This window comes from Phalacrocorax carbo, chromosome 3 (assembly GCF_963921805.1).
Source record: "Phalacrocorax carbo chromosome 3, bPhaCar2.1, whole genome shotgun sequence".
Taxonomy (NCBI): Eukaryota; Metazoa; Chordata; class Aves; order Suliformes; family Phalacrocoracidae; genus Phalacrocorax; species Phalacrocorax carbo.
In genome coordinates, this window is record NC_087515.1 from 119,095,425 (window position 1) to 119,122,363 (window position 26,939).

At 40.2% G+C, this 26,939-nt stretch overlaps 1 protein-coding gene across 2 annotated transcripts in view; it reads right to left on the bottom strand.

Annotated features, from left to right (window-relative positions):
* Positions 1 to 559: 559 nt before the first annotated feature.
* LDAH (lipid droplet associated hydrolase) overlaps positions 560 to 26,939 on the bottom strand; it is a 129,641-nt gene continuing 103,261 nt past the window's right edge. For both annotated transcript variants that reach the window (XM_064448122.1, XM_064448121.1), the window contains 2 exons: positions 17,595 to 17,677; positions 560 to 3,849 (listed from right to left, as the gene is read on the bottom strand). In XM_064448122.1, the coding sequence (XP_064304192.1) occupies positions 3,658 to 3,849; positions 17,595 to 17,677 (275 nt within the window). In that variant the 3' untranslated portion in view covers positions 560 to 3,657. The remainder of the gene's footprint in view (positions 3,850 to 17,594; positions 17,678 to 26,939) is intronic.

Consider the following 26,939-nt stretch of genomic DNA (forward strand, 5'->3'; position numbering starts at 1 on the left):
GAGCAACTTTATTAATGATAACATTGAACATCTTGTTTAAAGCCTTTGCTGGCAATTATCTAGACCAAAGAAAGGGAGGGGGAGTGGATGCACATATAAACCCATTTTCTGTAAAATAAATATGTAAATGACCTCAACTGCAGGGAAGAGATTATCTGTTGTGGCTCATGTATGCAATCCATCTCCTGTGAGTCAAGAAACTGGTGTTTAGGTTGGAGTCCAACTCCAAATTCTTCACCATAAACACCGGGCAAGCACTCATCAGGCTTCCTGAAGGGACAAACCTCACTAATCCACACACTCTATAGCTCATTCAAAGCAGCAAACGCGGACCTGGAGGGAGCAAGGGGAAACACTGACTGATTATTTTGGAGTGGCTCCGGATAAAAACGCTTAAGTGAGTCAGGTGCCTACCACCCGCTGCTTTTCTCCGCATTTAGCAGATGTCTACATCACATGTGCAATCTGGGGTTTGGCAAGTATTTTTGTAAAATTTTGTGCATGAAGTAATGAAGAAGGTGAACTAAGACTAAACAAGTTATCAAAATAAAGCATCAAGTTACATTTTACCATGTCTTTATTTTTGTTATTGGAGTTGTGTACTTCTTCATAAAAGGTATCGATCTAGCAAAACACTTGAGCATGAGTCAAAGTCATTGAAGCTAGCAGGACTACTTGCGTGGTGAGAATTAAGCACAAAAGTGAATGACAGAGATTAGGTGTTACTGCATACAGTCAAGTCATGTGCGATAGGTTTCCCAAGCACTCTAAAATAGTCTAAAATAGGCAAGACCACACCGGGTTTTCATGGTAAGTTGGCACGTTTGGACCATAAACATTTTTGACACTCTTTGCGTGGGGTCATGGTGAACACCACGGGCTTCAGGGGAGCTGGATTCTCACTGATTGTGAGATCTGCTCCTCTTAGAAAATACAGCTGTGAAAACTAGACCTGTGCTTTTTTGCAATGAACAGAACAGCAAATTTTCAGATCTTAGCCTTACAGTAACAGCTTCTAGGAGGAAGGTAGCAATTGAATCAAATGGTTTTGATAATCTTAGAGAAAATTCATTTAAGAAAATCGTAAGGCATTATCCTGCAGTAGATCTGTTCATCACTGACCAGATCTAAGCTCAGTTTAGGTCTTAACGCAGTCAGTAGGTTTTATTATAATGGATTAACATTTGTATAAAAGGCATACACAAGTCAAGTACAAGTATTGCTAAATTAATTCCTCATACAAAGTATACGAATAATGCACTGTAAACAACTGCTTCTCATAGGTGCTTCAGTTTCCAGGCCTTAATAGTTGCTTGTCATCTTTGGTTAATGCAAGATTTTTTCTGTCCTCAGGAAATCCACTACAACAGCTGAACATTTACAAAGTCCTTGCTCGATTACATGATTCCATATACTTTGAAGAACAAATGTTTTGTTCAACCAGATCAATGCGTAAACCAAAACAACCAGGTGAACTGTATTTTTTATGTTGCCAACATACAAACGTGCATGTGTGTATATATATACGTGTACATATATATATATCTCCACGTGTGTGAACATCCCACCCCACTCTGCCCCAGGGAGCACCTAGGCCAACATAAACATTTCGCATCTGCCATAAGGCCATCCAACAGGAATGCATGCCGGCACCTGGGGGCTGTTTAACCACACACAGACACACACAACTATGGATTTCTAAAGTGAGCACAAGAATTGCTTTGATCATGACTGAATATGGCCCTGTAGAAAGAAGGGAAGTCCCGTGACTCTCCACTAAACAGAATCAGTTGCATGGGCACAGTCCCTTCACTCTGAACGTATCTGGTTCCTCCCCATGCTGCTGCAACTATGGTCTCAACATTTCTGCTTCGAGCATCACTATCTGTTTCGCTACGCGGCAGTGTAATCAGAAATCCATTGGCTAGTCTCAAAAGCTAAACCAGTTTCTGATGCAAAGAAGGTCACTTAAATCCACTGTCTGTCTGCAGGTTTGAAAACTAGTCCAAAATATCCAGAAACAGAATTCTATTACATTTTTTTTCTAAATATTAGTGAAAGATGCCAGGGGGAGTTAGAGAGAAATGGAAGGTGTGTATATAATTGTGTAAGAAAAGCAAGGAATTAATTGGCCTTGCTGCATCACAGCGAAGGTTCTCCAGTACCATTCTCACTAGTACCGCATTAAACCTGTTAATAAATCACGTGAGTTAGATACCTAATGCATCATCTAAATTAACCTGTTTGCAAGGGCAGGACTTCCCCTGACTATATTCTGTAGTGTTTTGTTTATTTATAAATGTCTCTATGAACTCCAGAGGGAGTTTATTTCACAGGTTCATGGCGAGAAAGCTTTTCCTGATTACACTTGGCTCTGTTCCCCTCACATTATTTTCATTTCTAGCTATCGCCTATAGCTTCTTCTGTTACCACAACTGGTAGGATGTGTTTTTTCTATTTTTTTGCTATTTGTAAAGGAGCGGGATGAACAAATGCGAGGAACAGTGTACTTGTCAGCAATGCGCCACAGCAAGGCTCCGGTTCTCAAGAGTAACATTTCATGCCAACTCATGGGTGCGACCATGCAACAATGGCAGTAATAGCCACTTTCTCATGGTGGACTTATCTAATTTGTGGTTTGGCAGAAAATGGCATACTTCAGTCCTTAGAGCAAAGAACTGAAATTTAGGCATACATCAAAACTGGTTTAATTCTTTAAAGCTGCTGAGCAAACACTGTTCTCATGGACTTCATTAGGAGAGCTGGGCCACCTATGAGTAGCTACATACGGATTCTGCAATCCATTTTAACCTTTTAATACTGGCACTTGTGACCAGCATCCTTTACCTTCTCTACAGTCAACCAAAAAAAAAGAAACACTTGGCCATGTTCCAGACAAGAGCTCCATAAGTATTCTCTCACTGGCAGCCACAGTTACCTTATGGTATTTTTAATACCCTGTGGAGTCCTGGCAGCATCCTAAACTCCTTCTGAGACGTGAAGAAACTGCACATCTCCCTACACATCTACACATCTCCCTTGCACTCATCATGAACGCAGCCCGACCTCTGATTGACCACCAATCCCATCTGACCTGGAGGAGACAACGTTAGGGTTGTCCTGGGGCCTTGGGCTGTTCTGGCTGTCATGCACCAGGGATACATGGATGGATGAGACACGTGGAGAGGGCCAGGTCTTTCACAGCATACCAGGATCCATTGCCAGGATCCATCCACAGGGGGATTTTTGTCCATACAGAGCAGCCTGATACTTCTTTCTAAAGCAGACTAGCTGGGCTACCCCAAACCCATCCCTGACAGTTCTCCAGCAGGTGGGTTCGGTGGTAGTAACTCAGGTACACTTGTAGCCAGTGAATCTAGTGTCAGTGCTGTCTAGAGTGCTAGCAGACAATAAATATTCCACCCTTTGCCAAGTCCTGCAGAGTCCTGAAGACACAGGATGAAGGTACATCACCACTGATTCAATAAAACTATACTTTGGACCAGCCAGTCTCTCTTTAACTTTCTCTAAAACATCTCAGTAGAAAACAAGCCATAATCTATAATAAACAGAAAAAAATAGGACAGACTCTCTCACATAAAATTACACGTTCACAAAATAATTACATCATTTTCTTGTTAATCACTGAATCCATGTTTATAATTTGGTCAGATCATCCTGTAACCAGTCTGTAATCATGGCAGCCATCTCCTTGCTGGCATCTAGCACAAACGCGTGGCGGAGCCCTTTCTCACAAAGTCGAATGTCCCCGTCTGGAAAATCCATTTTGATCTCATCGTAGTACTGCTGTGGACACCAGCTGTCTCCAGTTCCATAGTAAAAAATCAGCTAGAAATCAAAGCATATCAAATCATTAATTTAAGAAGTTACTGATGAAGCAACCAATATCCAAAGAGCACTGAATTATTTGGAAATAAGTGATGCTTCATGACCCAAGATATACTGTGAGGAATAGCACATTGGTAGTTCTTGGTTGTTCCCAAGACTGCAATTATGATGAAGCCAATGAAATACTCTGTGACTCAGTTTCCTAATCTGTAAAACTGTGGAACACTATACAGGCTTAACTCTGAAAACAGAGGTCTGCTGATGAAAGTCTCGCTGTCCTAAGAAATTTGTTATTATGGATCAAAACATCTAGTTGTCCATGGAGCCCACCCCAGGCAAGCTGCTGTGTTTTCCATAGCTATTAGTTGTTTTCTATGTTAGCTTTAGAAAAGCTAAGAAACTTAATTTAATTTAATCAAACAGCAAAATTACTGGTAAACTTGATGCTATGTCCCAGCTGAAGGGGCTAACCATTATGGCTTTCTTCTGGATATAAATGAAGAGAAAGTAGGTTACTCCACATTTGTGCGTAGCTTAGTCTTACTGGCATCTGTTAGGTGTGATCTCAAACCACCAGCCCAACTGAGGCCTTAGGCGGAGGAGCACCTATTCTTCTGAACCTCAGTGTTAGATGCAAACTAGAGGTGATTCACTCAGCCATGTTAGAATAACATCAGTTATAGTCATTCTCAGAAGCAAAACTTGTTTTGCTTGTAGAATTTTATAATCATAGAATCTTAGAATCATAGGATGGTTTAGGTTGGAAGGGACCCTTAGAGGTCATCCAGTCCAATCCCCCTGCAGTGAGCAGGGACGTCTTCAGTGAGATCAGGTTGCTCAGAGCCCTGTCCAACCTGACCGTGAATGTTTCCAGGGATGGGGCATTGACCACCTCTCTGGGCAACCTGTGCCAGTTTCACCAACCTCATTCTAAAAAGCTTTTTCCTTATATCCAGTCTAAATCTCCCCTCCTTTAGTTTAAAACCGTTACCCCCTTGTTCTGTCACAACAGGCCTTGCTAAAGAGGTTGCCCCCATCCTTCCTGTAGTCCCCCTTTAAGTACTGAAAGGCTGAAATAAGGTCTCCCCGCAGCCTTCTCCTCTCCAGGCTGAACAACCCCAGCTCTCTATCTTATCTTTGTGAAGTGCTGCCCATGTAGAGCACAGGCACCTCCTGGACAAGATCAATTTTCTTTTGCATTGTAACGTGGAGCTAAAATTCTGCCAAAGTCCATTTTGTTTTGATCTTGCCCTAATAACCTTGTTCAGTGACATACATGAAGCAGGTGCTACAGGGCCCACCTAAGCACAAAAGTAATAAATTCCTGACAAATGTCATATTCCCTCTGTTAGAAAAACAGAATGTCACTCTTTCCCAAGGCATCATTTCCCCCCATTTTCATCTCAACTTTGCATGCTTTAGCTATGTTTTTCAATTTCTGTAAAGTATTTGAAGGGAGAGTGGTTGTCTGGGAGAGAGTAAAAACCTATGGATTTAAAACTATACATGAGCAAGATTAATGACGAGGACTCTTTATACTAAAATGTTTGAATGCAGGTACCATAAGGATGTTGATTGCTCAACATATCACACACACAGCTTGGCCCAATTCCACTGCTCTCATTTGTGTCATATTTCATTTCTGTACTTCAGTGAATAATTGAGCAATGCTAACATAAATTAGGGGACAAGCAGTTTTCCTTTCATCACAAAAATCTTCAATTCCATCATTTTTGTAGCCATGTGGAATATAAATAAATGCACCCACTGGGGCAGAGGTGGGCTAAGAGCCCAGACTGCATTTCACAAAATGTTACAAGTTTTTGTCTAACTTGCTTTTCTCTTGTTGAAGCGTACCCAAATCTTGAACGTTACTGACTATTGGCTGTATCCAAAACATAATATCTCAGTTGCATAGACACCAACCCAAGTTATACTTCTACGTATATGTAAAACATTGAACATAAACCATCCCACATTTACAAACATTATTGGTTTCCTTTGTCACTCACTAATTGCTGGAAACAAGCTATGTCATTCGCTTTAGCAGAAAATTTCTTTTGATCTTGCCTTCGATTAATAAATCACAGGATGTCACACCAGCAAAAATTCTTTACAAAAGCCAACGTAAAATGGCCAGCTGCATCCAAGCCTTCTGAAAGCCAAACATCTGACCGAATTATGTTTAACCCTGGGCTCTGTTACCAACAGATACAAAAATAAAGATTTTGAAATGGAGAAAAAAAGAAATGGAGCAACTCCAGTTTAGTGGAGTAGTCCTTGAAATTATTAGATATTTTGGTAGGCTCGTCGTAGAGTGTCATCACATGATCATTTAGAAAAAGATGAAAAGTCATCTACACTTACAAAGGTGGATAAAATACTTGGCTTAGTCTGTATGAACTGCAAAATGGGCTGTTCTCCAGGTAGGGCTGTAAACTTGAGAACTCAGATTTGGAAATGCCTAAACAAAAGATTTATGTGCATTCTTAGCTTGCCTCTGGTATATTTGCGTTACAGTTTAATCTTTCATTGCATGATCCAAAGGATCCTTGACTCATTCAATCCACTGACAGGATGACATTCAGCTGATGAGCTGCTATTTGATAGTATTTTTCGTTTTAAATTCTGTGTGTGGTCTGAGGATTTATTTACTACATTTTTTATGGATTACAGACAGAATTTATTTTCTTATGTGCATTCCTCTCACATGCATCACTACAGGATTTGCATGCTCACATTTATTAATTTGGCTTTGTAACACCTTTGTGGCCATTATTATATCCATTTCGGAGATGGGGAGCACAGAAATTGATGTCAAACTACATACATTAATTTGAAAGTATGTAGGGTAGTCTGAAACAGCTCGAGCTGGTTTTCCAGTGTGCGTAGCATTACACAGTATTGACTATGCTCAAAGGATAGCACTTCTGGACTTCATTTGCAGGTGCTCTGAAACTGCCTGTCTGTAAAACAGATTTCAAGGTCTTAAATGAGATACTCAGAAAAGTGAGGACAAACTGTGACCATCTATGAAAAATATTAATGACTTCGTGATGTGACTCAATAATGACTTCATGAATGTGAAATTTAGGTGCCTTTACCATGAAGCTATCCATTTTTACTTCACATAGTTCCCTGAGTCTTTTGACAGGCATATTACCGCAGTTGCCACAAATGAGGTCGGAGTTCTGCATCCTGCTGTCTCAGTACACAGCTCTTTTGGTTAATGAAAGAGGAAAAAGGTGATGTTGTAATTAAAGACCACCTCTTAATGCATATATAAAAGGCATCAGAATGAAGATCGGTGCTCCCTAACTTGGTAATGCAATATCGGCTGGTTTTAGCTGAGTTTGTGTATACAATGTGCTACTCTTCAAGGAGGTAAATCAAAACCCAGGTGTTTTACATGTGGTGCCTACATGTACTGGCAACAGTGTTAGCACCTCTAGATCTGCTGCTTTAGGCCTTTATCCCTTAAGGTAAGGGTGTAATTGAAAGAAGTAGCACTGTCAGCTTCTGGCCAGAGGAACATGGGACACCTTCCTGCTGGGTGTCACACTGGGTGGGGATCCAGCACAGAAATTAGTGATTTAGTTTCTATCTATTGTGTGTTTTTGAAGCAAATGTCATGTTTGTCCAGATTTACCATGCTTTGATTCACATCGTGGAGTAGTCTTGGAGTGTATGAACTCCTTCCAACTGAAAGTAAGGCAAAGATGCTCCTCAGCATCACACTTAGAGAGCTCCAGTCACTAATGGACATTCAGTCCATAGGACCAGACAAATGTTGGCTACAGTAATAACCCTTTGAGATGCCTACATTGGGAACATCAGATCTTCAAAAATTGCTATTTATTTCTACAAATCTCTTCTATTGTGCTGCTCCTGTTTTTAAGGCAAACATAGCCAAAGGCACTTGCTAAGAACAGGAATAATAAGATTTTGGAAATTTAGGTTCCATTCCAAGCTGAAAAGGGCAGGACATTCACCAATCACTGGCCTTGCTGTTCAGTCATTTGTCCAGTCTTTCCAAGCATGACTTCTTCTGTCTTGTCCCTTTCTGGTGTCAGGACTGCTCTACCCTCCTTCGGCTCGTTGCTTCAGCTCTAATCTCCTTACCTAGTAATTTCCAATTTCCACTATTTCTGCTTCTTATTCTAGCCCCACATTCTCACCCCGACCAGTCAAATTTTAGTCTTCTGGTTTCTCCATCCCATTCTGAGTCTCAGTTCCAACCCTAGCTGCTTTTCCCCCTCAGCAATTCTCCACTTTTTATCAGTCTAGAACCTCTATTCCCAGCCCTACTCCTCAAATACTTCTCAAACTATCAGTTGTTCCTAGTGTCAGGGTTGGGTTTAGTTCAGCATAAAAACATCTAAATACAGGTAACGATATTGTGGTGTTTACATGTGTGCCAGGCATCCAAATTCCCACCACACAGTCAGGAAAGATATACTCAAGAAAGCTGCTGGTGCTTAGAAAGCTATTCAGCTGAAACAGCAGGTGTCTACTGTAAGGTGGGTGAAGCTGCACTTCAGGCTCCACTACGAACTTAATTGCCTAAGTGTAGGTACCTACTGCCATTTGAAATGCTCTAGATATCCGAGGCATCTGCATGAGACTGGCATGTATGACAGATTTTATAGGAGACCCGCAACTTTCTGGAAAAACAGCTGAAGGCCAGATGGGGATATTCCACAGTGTCCAAAATTAAACCAGATGTCCAGGTTTAAGGGCCAAATTCCACCTTGACTTCTTCAATAGATTTCTACTGACTCTAATGGGGTCATCTGCACCTCTAATGCCTATTGCACCTGTAAATTCCTACAAGTAAACACATAAAGCACGATTCAGGTGCCCATACATAAATATCTCGTAGTGTTAGGTTAATGGTTGGATTTGATCTTGAGGGTCTTCTCCAACCTAAATGATTCTATGATCTCATGCAATTTAAGACTGATAAGCTAGCATATCCTGTTTGGTCTCCACTGCTGCTACAGACAGCTCGTGTGTCTCATATGCCAGTCTTGCTTGGGTAGCTCAAATCCACCACCTCATACAGCACCAGAAGCCTACCTTTGGCCAGACAAAGAGAGCCCTTGGTTCTTCCTGCCTCCTCCTCCTCCTCCTCTCTTTTTACCCCTCACTCACTAGTTTCCTCTGTACTAGCTCAGCACTTATCGCCTCTGCCCTGGAATGAATAGCTTTCTTCTCCAAGCCAAGAATTTTTACCATGAGAAAACAATGCGTTTTCTCCTGAGCCTTGTTTGTAGACATTGTAAAACCCATTGGACTGAAATAAAAAATAAACAGTCAAGGTAGAATGAACACTTGTGTCATATATGCAATTAAAGTTTGGGTACATTATTAGCAACTAACAAAGAACAGTTTTATAACACAAGGGAACTTTATTTGATGCTGCCGTTACTTTGTCTGCTTATTTCATGTGCAGATGGTGTGTGCATTCTGTGTGTCTGTGCCTGCAAATCCAAAACTTCAACACACAGGTTTCTTAATTAGAAAATGCCAACAGAATTCAGAATTGTTTTCAAAATGCTTCCCTATTAATGGATTATGCAATAAAATCTAAAATCAGGATTGCAATTAAGATGTAAATTTTCAGTGATCCAGATGGTAGTACAGGGCCTATGAATGCTGACAGATATTTGGCTGTCATTTGTGGCGCTGACGGTCTCCCTTTGAATGACGAAATGTCTGTGCTCTTTGCCTATGCCACACAGAGCCACAAAATATACAGATGTTGAGATGTTACCCAGTTTCCTATTATACTAAGACAGATTCTTTTTAGACATATTTTAAAAAAAGTTTCCAGAACCCAGATGTTCTCATCTTCATTTTAACATGAGGAGCTTTGCTATTGCAGCACGCTGGCAGGCATAATTAACAGACCATGTGTAACCAGAGGCACATGGGATCTTCATTAATGGTAGGAAACACTGGCGTGCACTATATGATCTGCAAGGATCTGTAAAGTACATATTTTCCTGTGGACTGTACATGGCTGTAAAGCAATCCTGAGTCAGCACAACCACTGTACCAGCAATGGAAAACTGATGCCAACCTAAGCATTCAAAAATGGTGAGTCAGGCCCCCAAAATAATGAGACTAACTTAAAAATAAACAGATTTACAAAACAATAAATAGAAGGTTCTTCCTATTTTTCTTCTGGGCTTAAACGTCTCAATATTTGCATTTTTTAACTGTTCTGCATGAGGGCGAGAGGATTATTTTTTGTTCTTTTGCAATATTGAATGCTGAGACTTCCAGTTTTTCCTGACTCAGAAGGGAAATGGCAGCTACCACCGGACATGACAAGGACTTTATATGATTCCTGATGCAATACCCTGCTTGTTATGAGTGAGTAAAACATCTCCTCTTTCAGGACCTGATGATGAGGGCAGAGTAAAGGGGATGTGGGTTATCTTCGCCTGCCATTACATACTGTTTTCAAAATAGTTATGCAAATTCTGAGTTTCAAACAGTGTTAAAATAACAGCCATGTTCTCATAAGCTCTTTTACCATTAAAGTGCTCAGAAGTATTTTCAGCCCTTGCTCCTGTAAAATAAAACACAAGTCAGAATAGGGCTCTGTCAGCCTAGTACCCTGTAATATGGTATGTGTACTCCGACACTGCACAATGATGGCAGCTGCTAAGTAAACATCAGAAGAATCTGAGATTCATATCAACAGGATGTTTACATTTTAAAGAGTTTCTAAGAAAATAATAAAGATTTCCTGCAGTTGACTCCATTGGCACTTGTTTTAGTATGTATGACAGCTCACAGAAGTATAAATTACAGAGATATTTCTTTTATGCTTCTTCTGTGGCTGTCATAGGTCAACACTGAAAAACAAATCCAAAAAGTTAAAAAATTGAGTTTCCTGTATCTCTCTGGAATTTGGTACATGTTATAACAACTTTAGGATCTTATTACATTGGCAAGCACCACTCCAGCTGATGGCAAAGAGCGAAGGACTGATCTCTGTGGCACATGTGCAATGGCAAGCAAGACTGTACCAGTGACCTTGCTGAAATCCTTGTCTCTGATACATTAACTTTTTATCACTATTACTCCCACATGCATTCACTGGATGAGACAGCAGCTTCTCTGCATGACATCTCTCAACAGCAACCAGCAAATAGTTTCATTTGCTTTTGGAGAAAACTAGTTTAAAATGCAGTGGCACAGAATTAATTTTAGTTTCAATCAAGGTTTATAGAAAATGACTTATCTTCTCTGGAATTATGAAAGTGTCCCCACGTTATCCAGCCAAAAGAATAGTATAAACGATATGGGAACACTGGTTTGGGACACACTTTTTTTTTTTTTGGACTTCTTCAGTTGTACTTTGGCTTTACTAATCAGTTTCTGGGAAGAATTCAAAGAGCTGGCATTGCCCTAGGAAGCCCTAAATGCTTTGGGATCTGGTTCTCCGAGACACCGTCTCTCTCCCCTCATGATCCTGCTGTGGTTGAGATAAGCCAGTTTGATGGCAAGGTCTTTGGAACTTGCTTCCCAGCTTGTTTTACCAGAATTGGGATTTCTCAACTTTCCAAGGGCAGTGCGAAGCCAAACTTTTTCTGCTGGATCACTTTGAGAGGAGGCAGTACTCAGAGAGTACTCACTTTGAGAGGAGGCAGGGTACACAATGCTGCTTTTAAATACTAACTGTAGGGGTTGTAATAAAGGTGTAATGGGTAGTTCAAGTATTTATGGTGATTTTATTTAACATAGGAACATGGCCAGTTTTGTTAAACCAACATAAATAATACACAAAACCAACTTCCCTGTCTGGAAGGGGAGTGGAGAAACATTTTACTTTCAGAGAAATTAAGATGCAAAACCTGAGACACAGCCAGGCAGAGCGGTTACTTTGCACATGGTTCAGGATGACACCTCTCCCTGTGTCAGGTACGGTGTTCTAGCAAACGGGCAGGCGCAGGCTCCCCGATTCCATGCTTCTGTCAGTGTTAACTGGAAATCTGGTAAATCGAGGAAGGGGAAAGGGCTTCTCCCTAACATTGCGGCAGTTTGTTAGCAATGCTACCAGCAGCTCTGCATGTAGATTCAAGAGATCAAGTGAGGCCACTTAGACTTCCACTTTCTCACGGATAACAAAGGGTCAAACTCAATGCAAAGCAAAAATTTGCTTTTAAAAAGGATGCATCAACAAAACAGGGCAATTAACTTATTTATACTGTATCTATGTTACTTTTAAACACTTAAAAGCATTTTGAGGGTATATATTTAGAAGTGTCAGAAACTCGAATATTTCAGAAGTCAAGACTGTATAAATACCAAAATAAAAACAAACAGACCTGAAACCGCTATTTAAGCCAAACCGTTACTGGGCCAGATGCTTCCAACCATATTTACTGCAAACAGTATTTCCCTCTGAATATCAGCCTGACACTTTCTACATTCAATGGTACTTTATCTAAGGTGAATCAGTCAGATCTCTCTTGCAACAGCAGGATCAGCCTCTGGCCAAATGTGGCAGTTTTGTTCACTGCCGTGCAATGAGCTCTGTGGCAGAGGGAGGGAAGGTAAGCGATTAAGGGGTAGTAAGGGTTGGACAGTAACTTCTTAGGTATTCTTCAGACGGCTGGGGAAATACTGCTGTCTTCGCTCATTCTGTGCAGCACACACCTTATACTCATCCCAAAAACCCTGGAAATTCATGTCATTGCTTCTTTATCAGAATACCACACAGCATGAACGACGGTAACAGGAGCTCAGTTATAGAAAAAGTGAAATATTGCAGATAAGTATATTGTGGTGCATTGAACTTTTTGAATGCTCACTGGGATCCTTTTTCCACGGAGGAGAGAAATTGCTGGTCCCTGATCAGGCATTCTGGGTGCTTCAAAGAGAAAGTTGTTTTTCTGGTTTAATGACACAGACACCAAAACCCCCAGGCACATGTGCAACTTCCCTAACTTCAACTCTGCACCTCCAGGGAGCACAGGCCAAAAAGGATGTGTGTGAGACCAGCCAAAAAAGGGGTGTTCTTGGCTTGAGGGAGCACTTTGCACCTATTCAGAAAGAGTGTTTAGAAGGTTTTTCACAAATGTAGGCAAGCAACTCACTTAGGCTGTGGGCAGGCACAGTATTTGTAGTATTCTTTTAACCACTTATCTTCAGATCATGCTCCTCTCACTGGGAATAATTACTAAACTCCTGTGGACGTCTACAGAGACTCAAGCAAAAAGCACTGGGCAACATCAACCCAGTTGCTTCAGGGGTCAAATTAGTTCTTGGTTGCTCAGTTTTAAAAAAAGTTTCTCTAGCAAAGACAATTTTTCAAAATTAAAACCTAACGCTTTTCTGTGGAAAGACTTATTTTCGCTATTTTTACTCTAAATCTCTGCATATCACTGTTTTGTTGATACTCTTGGATAACACATTTTTAATGGTATTACTGATGAGATATAAACTTGTATTACTTTAAATTCTGAAGATACCACTGAAATAAGCTGGAAGCGGTAAGCATATATTTCATTAATTTTTTTTTTCAGAAGATAATTTCTTCCACACCATTTAAGGGCTGTTATAAGCTAAGCCCAACACAGACTTCCTCAACCTGAGTGAAAATAGGTTCTTGTGCCCATGAACTTCCAGTTTACATTTTTTCCCATTTGATTAAAAATTATTCTTCTCTGACAACAGTTTTTCTTCATCTCTGTATCTCTACTTCAGATGTTTCCTGTCTTTTTCCTTACGCAATCAATGTATTTGCTACACCTGACCACTGGCAAAACTAAACTGAAGCAGCATATAAACTTTTTTGGTTCAACGTGCTATCCAAAAGCATCATGACTTTCAGCTGCTGGAGGAGATGATTTATGGTCTTAAGAAATTATGAACCACTACAGAAAGTTCACTGCCAAACTGATCCAAGACTTCCCAAAATCTGTGGGGGCTCTTCTACTGATTGGATGGGCTCTGGAGCAGATTCTACATGTAAAACTAGGACTAATGTGTATTACACATGAACTAATGAGCAAAACATATCCCAATAAATATAAAATCTGAGGGGTGATTTTTTTAAAACATAATTTCCTCTGTAAGCACCCTAGTTTTACCCTTTAATGCAATATCTTCTCAGTTACAACAGGGTTATAAATTTACTTGACAGAAGGAGTCAATAAGGCTAAGCATGGATGTGGCATGGTGCAGACTTAAAAAGTTAAGTGCTGTAGAGAGCCTCTTTACGGAAATATCATTGCCCATCATAGGCACGCTACTGTATGCCCAACATAACCATTTTCCCTTTCCTTTTTAAATGTTTATTCTATTTGTAAAAGCTCCATGATGCTCAATGCTGATCCATCTTTTAAGAATATGGAATTACACCCACTTCCTTTTGTGTAAGAATTACAGTAAACTTCCTCTAGTACAGTAGTATCTTTACCTCCTGTTTCTGTTAGGAAAGGGAGTTGGTGGTATAACCCACTAATAATAATTAAACATCAAAGCTGAGCAAATCTTATATCTGTATCCCCTACCTTACTGTTTGGACTATGTGATTTATCACAACTCCCCGTGTCATTGCAATAAGAAGCCTACATTTATGTACTGCTTGATCTAGATGAACAGCTTTAGAGCCAGTTTTTAAAATGCTCTATCATATATTATTTTGTTAGAAGACAGGTCTCTTTCCTCCTTATACAGTTCCACTGTTATTTAAAGTGCATAACTTCTGTCTTTAGAAGATTATAAGTGAAATACCTCACTTAATTATCCAAACAATATTCCAGCTCCCATTCTTTCAACATAAATCTGAGCAATTAGCGTTGTTGCACTAAGAATCTGGGGTCTGGAGATAAAATTTCTCCTGGTCCCTAACTAGTAATAATTATAGTTAAACCTGGGCATGGAAAGATTGGAATAATTTAGTGTCTCTTCTTCTTTCTTCTTCAGATCACAGAATGCAAATAAGATCCAGAAATAACTTTGCTATTTCACAGCAGCTGGCAAAGTCAGGTGTTAAGATTGGCTTTTAGCATATGATCACAGTGACTACTAAAAAGAATAAATTTTTTGAAGTGACAGCTTGCCAGTTCTATAGCAACTTGGACTATAGCTCCTGTTTTTATAAACTTCCAACCTTTATAAGTTAAGCCCATTTTTATTGTCGATACACTTCAAATTTAACATAATGCCAACTCAAAAATTTTTCCTTAATTCTTACATTCCCAGAAATTACTAGAAGATGAAAAAAGAGAAGCATTTAGCTTCATTTTTAGACCTGTTTTTTCTTCAACTTGCCAACTGCTTATAAGCTCGCTTCAGCTTTTTGTTTTCTTGAGTATGTTTGCCACTTTAAAAGTATGAGGACGTAGAAGAATCAATAAAAGAAAGTTAACACAGGTTTAAAAAAGCTCCTGCCTGCCAAGGCCATGCTTTGATTGAAAGAATCAACAAAAGCACACATGAAGCAGACTAGGACACCTGCAAACTCTTACTGTTGGCTGTGGGCCTTCTCTCGGTATAAGAAATAAGTATTTTTATAATGTGAAGCATCTGAGTAGACCACCTGAATTCACTGGAGCTGCAGCCGATTGTCACCACTATCGTTCTCATCCAACAAAGCTTTTATGCTTAACTTTAAGCACGTATGCGTGTGATTAACATTTCCAAAAGCACCTGAAGTCCTGATCTTGCAAACTCTTCACTTTTGTACCTTGACTAATGGTAACCTGCAGTCCTACCCTCAGTTCCAGGGCACTAACAGGCCCTACCAGCCTTGCCTGGGACCCCGGCCCACACCCCCTGCCCGTGTGTCCAGGGTCTCCATCTCTGTCCCTTGCCTTTAGTCTCTGCCTCTCAAGCCACATTGTAGGAGTTCTGTCGATAGCCCTGGCCCTGGCCCTGTGTCCTAGATTGACATCTGACCTACACTTTATGTAGCTTGTCGCCAGGATGGATCCCACCTTGCAGCTTGCTTCCCGTCATGTCTTTGGCCATGCCTCTTGGATGGACTTTGGATCCACGTTGTGGCCTTGTCTCTAGTCCTGTCTCTGGCCCTGTCTCCTTCTGCTCCTGACTGGATTCTCTGTAGGGACACTGGACCCGGTTCACTGCTTTGCCTTGTCTGGGACAGCTGATGGACCCTGTTACCTTGCCCGGCTCGGGTGCGGTGGGACTGGCCCCTGCCTGGTGAGGGCACTGCCTGTGCTGGGGTCACCCTCAGCTCATGGTTCCTTTTCCCTCAGGGAACAGGCAGCCCCTGCAGCTCCCTGACACTTGGAGAGGTGATTCAGTCAGTAAAATCATCCATTTTCCTTGAATTCATTGGGCTTTGGATCAACTTGTGGAAAGTTTTAAGACAATTAGAATATTTGCAGTCTGCAAGATCAGCCCTTCAGTTTCTTCACCGAGACTCCTCCGAAGTGCCGGAGAACTTTGAACACTCTGCAATAAAAATGTGAGAAACCAGGCATGCCTAGTGCAGTGTTGTGTTCCTTTTTCACGTGTGCTAGTTCAACTCCTTTAAAAAAATTAGAACTGAAACATCTGAATATACCTTTCCAAGTGCAGAGAAGGCAAACGGGATAAGTAAAAAATAAATCCATTTTTAGTCAAAAAAAGAATGACTGATTTATGAAGTGAACTTTGTACCATATCTATTTATAAGGCACAAACTAATCTTACAGAGATCGAGGACCTCTGTCCTACAAAATTCCATTCCGCTAGGAAAATCTCTGCCAGTGCAAAGTGCTGGAATCATTCTTCCAGCAAAAAGACAGGGATGATACGAAAAAATGGAGGTAAGGAAGGGGACACAGTAGAATAATACATTATACTGATTATCTACTCACACAGAGGCTACACCAAAAGCAGTTTATTAAATGTGACAGTTTTCTGGCTCATAAGCCATCTGGAGTTGCCTGACCATAGCCACGCTATTACATTCTCTCAGCCTCCAAAACAGGGTGACCACATCAAAACTCTAATTAGGAACAGTTCCTGGCCTGTGCCAACCCCTGTACCGTGCCTGGGAGTTGACTGGGAGAATGCTACCGGTCCAGACCAAAACTACCAGGATCTCTTTCAACAATAAATCTGAACAGACAAGAAAGTTCAGTGCAGGAGAAAGGTCCCCAGAAGCACTTCATTTACTTGTACAGCAGTATATCCAGTCTCCGAGGACTGCACTTTCTGTATCTTTCTCTTACACTACAGTCAAATGGCTGAAACTGTGGAGCCGTTATAATTTTGCTGACTCCTCTCTATTATGTTTTGATGCCATGGAAAAATCTAGCGCCTGCAGAATCCCATGATATTAACTGACACCACACAACGCAGATGGGACGTGTTCTGCTTTACCTGTCCAACAGCAAAGTCAGAGGACTTGGTCAATCAGTCTGCACTCATGTCCTGGCTGGCCATCTGCCTGCCTGTTCAGAACATAGGTAACTACAGGCCTCACTGGGAACCACATCTCAGGCTTAGCCAGAACACAGACTCCACCAAAGAAAACATACCAGATGGGATACTACATGTGATAGAGGCGACCGCTACATGTACAAAGGTGTGGATCAATGACACTTTAATGATCAGTGACCCCTTTACTTCTCCAAAGTCAACGGAATGACACTAACATAGAAGTAGAATCAAGTCTGATGAAATTCTGGTTTTGCACAAATATAACTGGATGTAACATTTCCTCATGCATGTGGGCATCCCATGAAATCTGAGGATTAAATAGTTACCTTCTTTAAATTTTGCTTTATGGTTGTACTGTCTCTTTCCACAACCTTCATCATTTCTTGGCTTGCCATATACAAGATGTTAGCTGCGGAAAAAGAAACATTCAATAATGTAATTACGCAGCAAATATTTTACAAAAAATAATACAGGCCCAACCCTGCAAAAAAGATAAGGCACCTAGAGCAGTCATCATCTTGACAATCCAACTGAAAAGGATCCCATTGACAAAAATGGCAGAATTTATCTCAACTGAATCATCAAAAAGGCTTATAGACTAAATTAAGTCACCCCCCATTAATTAATTCCATAATTCATGGGAAGGGAAAGACACCTTTGGATCATAACTCTATCCATCTATCTTACAGACTTCTGAATCAGCCCATGGTGATGACTCTCCCTCTATTGACTAGTGAAGGAACTTTGATGACTACCCTTCATTACATAGTTATAGAAAGGTGTAAGTAAGCATGATAAATCACCCATCAAGTGTTTGCAAGCGTGGGCTTTTAAATACAAAGCATTCATTAAAAGGCATTATTAATCAACAGACAAATTATTGACATTTCAATACACAAGTCATTCAAATATTCACCATAATAAAAGTAATGGCAAATACAAGTATCATTGAAAACTGCAGGCCTGCATAATATTGATGGTACTCATCCAGACAGGACTGGACCGGACACCAAATGTCTAAGCCTTACCTTTCTGGAAGGTAAAGTATTAAAAATGGCTCAGTGTAATTTATTGTGAGTTGGTCTGCAAGATACTATCTCAGAGACATAAATGATTGAGTCTAATGTTTGGACACCTAATTAAAAGCAGTCTAATTTTATGAGGTGTTGAGTTCTGGCAGGTCCAATGTATGTTAGACAGCAGTGGGAACTAAGGACTTCTGAAAAGTGGGTCAGTTTGCCTGGATGCCTAAATATTAATAAATTTAAACATTTTGACACAGAAGGATCACACTGTGCCCACCTAGCCTGGCTTCTGTTACAACAGAGCCTACAGAAGCTCAGCAAGAAATTTCAGCACACAGTCCAAAACCTGGCTTTGAACAAGCACATACCTGTCAGATTATGAGTTTTACTGCTAGAATGAACCTCATGTATTCAGCCGCAGAATCAAGAGTTGCTACTTGACCATCAGTGTTGCATTACATCTGCAGAAAGTGAGAAGTCCTCCAAAGGGTGTTCGGACTTACCCAGTTTTAATAGGGGCTATCCATTTCTGACTTCCATTAGTGCCGTACTGAAGAAATGTGCAGATATCGCTATCCAAAGAATTAGCGCGTCTTTCACTCTTTTTTTCTGCCCAGTCAGCTTACTGTACTAATAAGATGGCCAGGCCTCTCCTGTCCTCACAGTCTGAAGCCTCTGTGCTTGTTGGATCACAGAAACATTCATAACCTGTATGTGGGAATGAAGGGCAATATTCTTCTTTCTCACCAGTTTGCCAAACCAATGGAAGACCCTGAATGGCTAAATTACCTTAAAGCATTTCAATTACCAGGCCCTAAAATGACTGAAAGTATTCTGAAATACTGAATCCTCTCCTGAAAAACAGGAGAAAATGGAAGGACTCTGACAATTTTTAATATCTGAACCAAAGAAGTTTTGTGCACAAATAGTTAATGACAGCGTTGGATCTGATACTGCTCTGAGACAGAAGTAATACATTCTCACAATGTGTGATAAGGGAGGAAATGGCAATCACATAGGTCTTCGGTGGTGACCAAAACATGAAGTTGGCTGAATTCCAGCAGTGCTCTAAGGAAACAGAACATCACCAGAGAGATGAGTGATGGCTCCAGAGATCAAATGTTGAAAGACAAAGCCACTGCTTTCAACTGAAAAAAGAAATAATCCTAGAAGTAGTATCTACTTCTGAGCCAGCCAAAGAAGATGCAATTCTGTTATATGCCTGCAGAGCTCTGTCTTCTTCAATTAAACATTGAACGCAGCTCGTGCAAGTTCTTCCTTTCCTGGACAAGACAAAAGGGTGGCAGATGTGACATCATATACACAGTCCAGCAAATTTGCTGGTCCCATCCTATTCTATTGGGCAAAGGGGCCTCTGTGCAGTTTTGTGTCTAGCAACCTGGTCATCTAATCCTGTGGTGCAGCTGGCAAAAGTCTGCCCATCCACAGCATTGTTAAGTTCATGCCCTGACACTGGTCTTTTTCTCAGTTCAGCTCCAAACACTGATGCATTATACACCTTTGTTTTTAGAAGGACACACATCTTAGAATGCACCTTCAAAAGTCATCTAGGAAAATCTTAAGTGAAAGGTATGAAAGACAATGAGGAATTCCATAAGTATTTCATTAATTTCCGATTGATTTCTGTTTCTAAAGTGGCAAATATGACTTTAATGCTCAAAACTCCTACCAATAAATGAAGCTAGCTGTCTGTCAAATGCACTGCTCTGTGTCAGAAGGAAAGGCAGAACATGGAGAGCTGCCCTTGCTACCCTAGGTGCTGGTCCTTCAGGTGATGGATGTGGCTTACTGTGGATTTATGAGATTTCACAAAGCACTAAGTGCAAAAGGCTGGATTTGGCAAGGTACCTGTGGCAACAGCACTTGTGCCCAATCCATTATATGAGGATTTTAGCATTCCAGGCCTTATGCTTTCCAGTCCAGAATAAGGTTCTTGTTAGCAGGACACAATGGATAGCCTACCTGCAGCCACAACTTTTGCCATTACCTTGCAGCATCAGCAGTGGATGGTAGGTGGGGATGAAAATACTGCTGGCCGTCAGTGCAGAACCTGACTCGTAACAGTTCCTTCAACTTTACTGGGATTCTGCAGGCAGCTCTCCACCTTCGCTCAGTCATACAGCAAAGGTGGGAACCGTAAACCGTCCCCTGCTCTTCTCCCACCTTACTGGTTTCTTTGTCCTACCTCTTGTTCTTGATGGGTTCAGCTCATATTTCTGAGTTGCTTGTGTGTTTTTTGCAGTAAAAAATAAGAAGTGAAGTGGAATTCACACACTTAGTAAATAAAAGTACAACTGTAAGACAGCAAAGGACAGTACTTCTACAGGAACCATCTCTGAAGGCTTGTGTACTGTGCAAGAAAGGGAAGCAGGAAGGCAGGATTAAGCTAAACCGGATGAATGGCAAGGTTCAAGAGTCTATTTCAACCAAACAGAAATCCTTCAAATTTTGGAAACATGATCCTAGGGAAGCCAATAAACAGGAACTTAAACTTCAGCAGGCGTTAAGTAAGAGGAAATTGCGAAGAGCAAAATTAGGTTTCCAAGAACAAACATTAAAAGATTTAAAAATAAACAATAAAATATTCCTTAGGTATATCAGAAACAAGAGGCCTACAGCAGAATTTGTACAGGCTAAGGGAGTAGCTAAAGAAGATAATTACACTGTTTGGAAGCTAAATGATTTTCCTTTTTTTTCCGTGCACCTTTCTTGTTCAAAACATTCCGGAGGTTTCTGCTCTCTATAATCTTTCTGGCAATAACAGTGATTTCTCTTTGGGTAGTGAGGTGTCAAGAAGCAACAACAGTGGAGAACAGAGAATATATCAGGGCTAGAAGGTACATTTAAGAGTTTTGAAAAACCTTAAATACAGAATTGCTGAGCTTTCTTAATGATCTGGTCAGCGGATACGTAGTTTATTGATAGCATTTGCACAGGACACTAGCATTTGCTAGTCAGTTTGTGAGAACCAGGCAGTGAGAAATGTGAGAGGGTCCTAGAGGCAGAAAAGAATCAATGCGCTAGCAAATGAAACTCAAACTAAAAAATGGCAAGCAACATGCAAGCAGAAAAAACCCAAGATATTCTTTTCCCTTATGAGCTTCTAAGTTAATGCTAGGAATGGAATCAGAAACCCAAAGACCCCCAAGGTGACTGTTGTTCATCGTGCACATTTGCTGAAAATTCCAATAAAATTATATATTATGTTTCATAAATAACCGGAGGATGATGATACAGAATTCTGCAATGCCGCTGTATAAATCACATAACATGACCACACCTGTAGAACTGTGTGTGCTGACAGTCACAACCTCCGTGGGACACTGCAAAACTGAGACTGGTGGTGAAAACAGCCAAAGAGGTACAATTAAAGATGTGTTGTTGCCATTATGTTCATGATACTTCACAATACACTGTTTTTCCCTCTCTTACAGCATAATACATTAAAATGCAAAGCAATAAAAGGAATCTTTTTTTTTTAATGTCATATGCAACTAACTGAGTCCTACTGCCACAGGAAACTGATAAGCGTACATATTTGCCACATTCACACCTAAGCACGCTGCCCTGAGCTCCTCTAATTGTAAATACAGTTAATGTAATTAACCTTAGGGCAAATATCTACAGAGGCCATGTAACTTATACTTCCAGCAGCCTCTCCTTTCAGGTACTGTTCTCTGGGTCTGCTATCATTCTTGCCTGTTTTCCTCTGGATACATCCAGTAGCTCATACCTCACTTGTACTTTACTGACATGGTATTTCAGCTTATGCTGAAGAATGTCTCTCACTTCAACAGCAGAGCTGTTCCCACCTCTTCACATGTACCGAGATCATCTCTGTCACTCTACAACACGACATGTTAACCCACATCAGGTTGTGACCCATGATATTCCCAGGACTTTTTTCCTGCAGAACTATTGCTTAACCAGTGATTTACCATCCTTGTATTTAATTTACAAAGAGAACAACATGGCTTTTTCAGGAATGACAGCATTCTCCTCTCCCTGCCTGACCACTTCTCTTAACTCAAGAAGGTCGTTTTGGTCCCGTCCCTCCCCAGCAGATCTGCAGCATATGCTAGCATGGTACAATCTGTAAACTCAGTAAACACACACTGTATTCTGTCGGTCACATCCCTAACACAACTACTCAATAGTAAAGGAATTAAGATAAGGCTGCCACAAAACCTTACTAGCTACAACTTTCCAGTTTCAAAAATCGTCCTGAATCCCATTTTCCAAACAGTCATCAATCTGTCTTGCTAGTAGTTGTTTCAGGTATGTCATATTTCCCAAACTTTGTTATAAGAACATAACGGGAGACACTGTAAAAATCTTTATTAAGGTCAAAATAACCTATATCTACTGCTTCCCTCTAATCCATGTTTAATGTCTATGGAAAGCTATATTGCATTATCGAGCAGGAACAGTAACCTTCTCTCTTGCTGCTGTGGAATGTCAAACTGGGCTTCTTCAGAAAAGCTATTTTTCTCAAAAGCTAAGTCACAAGTTCAGGGAGAAATCTCTCTGCTATTTCCTAATGGTATACTCTGCTAACCTTGGCATTTTTGTTTTTTAATTTGGTTCTTTCCTTTTCAAAAAAACTTGTTCTGCTTCCTTATTTCATGAATACTGAACTGCTTTTTCAAAGGAAATAACTCAGAAGAATCCACTTGCTTTTTGTGTGCAATTAGAAAGCCATCTCAGAAGGCTCCAAGGGACTGTTACTGTGAACATTTCAGCAGCTCTGAAAATCAGGCTGTGAACTGGGCACAACCAGAAGCTGAGACATACAAGACAAATGGCCTCTGAATCTTTCACTAGGCTATACAGAGGAAGGTCATCTTGTGAGATTACCTCGTCAGTGCTCGCTACCTGGTGTTACAGTCTCTGGAAAGACTTCCAACCTGTGCTAATGCTTGCTTTAGCTAAAATCCTCTGAAGATTCCCAGAATCATTACCAAGAGACCTGGAAAAATGTTTATTGGTTTTGATTGTCGTGATTTCAAGTACAATATAAAATGCAACGTAGAGTGCACACGCTGAACTTCCTGAGTGATGAAGCTGTCCCACTGAAATCTGCAGAATGAGTCAGTGCACGAACTGAAGCACACCCCGGAGTCTGTAGGACCCTGGCTCAAAATGCGAGCGTGGAGAATTCCCATAATGGGCTGTGCGGAAGTTGTACCAGAGTTGTGACCTCGGTGTCCATCATGAAGTTACAGTGAACATGTAGCCTCAATCTGTTTGGCATTCACCGCTACATCTCACTACTTGTTGACGAGAGAAATATCTGGGGTTTAGTAAAGACAAAATTAGATTGAAAATAGTATTGTAAAAAACCATTACATGTGAAAGATAAGACTGAATGTGGGATGAAAGGTCAGGAGGCTTAGAATTTTTCTGAACTATCACAGCAGTCCTCTGAGACCCTGTGCAAACTACAAAATCTGTATGTCTCAGTTTCCTCATTTTAAAAACATGCTTCAGGCTGTTAGGACAATGAAGTGCTTTTTGTAGACTGTCTTAAAAATACTTGAAGTGAAAAGCATTGTGTAAACGTAATGACTATTAATTAGTTCTTGAAAAATACATTTCTTTAACAATAATGAAAATTACAGAGCTAAACTGATCACGTCCCTTTAGAATTGCCCACTACTACCTTTAACATTGCATTTTACAGTGAGCAAATAACAAAAATCTTCAAAGCTATCCCATGAAGAATGCATCAAAAACAGAGCTAAGGGCTAGAGTGTAAGCACCCAGAGTCAAGAGGTGTCTCTGTGAGAAAATGGTACTTGTTGAAATTCAAATCTTTCTCTAAACTTAGTGAAGCCAGAACAAAAGGCTTGGAGGACACAATACTGCGCACACATACTCTTCTGCATACGATCTGCTGCCTCTTTGCTTTTAACAGGAATTCTTAAAGTGATGATGTTAAATATCTGAAGGATCAGAACTGTCCTGTAGTTTGAACTAGGTGTGTCTTACATCAATCCCTAACTGATATTTGATTCAGCTTTAATAAGCAGATCTTGCCATTAAATGAAGGTGTATGCATGTGTATGCGCGTGTGCGTGCATGCATGTCTGCAGTGTTTGCATGGGCTTTATGAAAAGTTATGCAGTTGATATAGTTTTCTACTGAAAGCAAGCCAGTTCTGCCTGTTTGCTGAAGGAGGAACTTAACCAGTGATAAATCATGAAAACATTCAGCATCTGAAGAACACCACCACAGCACAGCTATGATGAGATGTGCAAACGAGATGAACACCAAATACATTGGTTCCTTTGGTAACTTAGATACTCAGACCCTGAAATGAGAAGGAAGTTCTCACGGACATGAATGTGAGCACTTCAGAACTTTGCTCAGAGACCCACACAATGACTTGAGAGCACTTTACTTGGCATGGATGGTTTGTAGTATCAAGGCTGGAGCTGAATTCTAAATCCTGGCATGCAGAGATTTGACTCAAGAAGCTATCTCCATCCACTGAGGATACATAAACTACAGTTCTCTCCTGAAAAGACTTTGGAAGAGAGGAACAAGGTTTATTATTTTCTCATCCTTTGCCTGCATGGCAAATGCCCAGTACCTCTGCACTCTCAGTTCCCATCTAGAAAACAGGCTCCTAAAGATTTGGTCTTGAATCAGCCTACGATTACTAGGAAATGAACATATAGAAGCTCTTTAGTTTTTCCTGCCAGCATATTTTTGCTTATTCAATTTGTTTATCTGGTTTAACAGTCTAAAGCCAGTTTCAGTGGTTTTTTTTCTTAATTTTTGTGGTCTAATCCCATTCCTTCAAATCTGTACTTCTGCATGTGCTGGACTGACACATGAATCAGCCTGGGTCAGCGGGATAATCCAAAGCACAGAAAGTGAAGCATGCAACATGAATCTCTGCAGTATCATGGCCTGTGTAAATATTCCTTCATGTGGGTTTTTCACATAGCAACTAGCAAAGGAAAAGCACTTCTCAAAAACAAAGAAAAGAAAATGTGGTTGCAAACCTACAGAAACTGGCCAACATACCTGGCGACAGCTTTAGAACCCCAAAGAATTTTTATTACATTCTACTCCATTTCAAGTTGCTGATACCCCTTGTAATTCATAACTGGGTCACCAGAGTTTAATAACAAAAAACTCTATTGCTAATTATAAAATTATCATAAACAAAAAGGCCCCAGACCTTTAAGTGGAATAAAAGTTTTAACAGACAAATACCATGCTTATTGTGCTTTTAACACATCAATACCTTTTTAAATATCCTAACTTTTTTATATGCAGATCATATATATACACAGATTACCCTGAAAACAGAAGCCCTTCATTTATTCCCAGGTCAGGCTTATGAAATTAACTGCCAACTTAGTTTCTCCCCATGATCCTGCCAATGACCTTTCTCCTGCCCTGGTAGGATCATTCCCTCTGCATGGATTAAAGGTGATTAAGGATCAATGTCAGTTTAGTCTCATACATTTGCTAAGCAGAGACGACAAACTGTGCCAAAGTGTGTTTGATTTATTTGTGGGGGTTTTGTGATAGAGGAACCCTGATTGGGCTCAAATCAAGGATCCAGAAAAGAAAAGAGTGCTTTATATCATTGGTAGCTCTTTAACCCAAAGTGTCACAGCAAGGACTTAATATCCTTCAGCTAAATTATTAGTTTTCACAAACAATAATGACTGAAATCAATCAAGCTTTTCAGTGCTTAGGGTTATTTAACCACCAATTCAATTAGCCAGTTGTTAGACAAATACCTGTATGTATTGAACTGAACTTCAAACACATTGATTTATCCACAATGCAGTCAAACAAATAACATATGAAATAGAAGACTTCCCCAATTTTGAAGAAACACATGTCTAGCCGCATTATTACTTTCTAACAAGTTTAAAGCTATATCTTAAACCAATATGTTGTCAGTTGACTCTATGGATATCAACAGATCTATGCTGGCACTTGGAAAGCTGTGCTAATTTCAGGGAAGAAGCAAGATTCTAACTCAGGACAGATAAATTTTCTCTTTATTCTTGAAGCAGTACAGAAATTTCCTGTGCTTGGACTGAAATTTGTGCTTTTCCTCAAGTCTTTAAACTTCTTGTTGGATTATTGAATACCCAAAGATCATATGCTTGCTTACTTGCAAGAAAAAGATTAGATCAGGGCTAGATTAATCAAAAACTCACACTAGAAACTGAGGGATCACATTATGTTGTCTGTAGAAATTCAAGATGAGTTGGAACTATGTCAGTATGGAAAGAAATCTTAAAAAAAATTACTTACACATGGTGCACATATCTGTAAAATATAAAAGAGGGTTAAGTACTTACTTCCAACTTAACCGTGATAAACTTTGAGAGATATACATGCCCTTGATTAATTTAAAAACCAACTCTGTGTTGTGGTGCCATGACTAGCTCTTGTTCTGTGTGGTTTTGCTCTGTAGTTGGTATCTTAATTACGTAAAAACAATATTGCATTCTTTGCTGGGCTAAGGAGATGAATTTATTGTGACAGAAAGAATAGACAGAAAGAAATGCCATACTAATGAAACAACAGAGACAATAACAAAGAAAAAAACCCTTTTCAACTTCATTGGCTAACGAATTTCAGGAAATA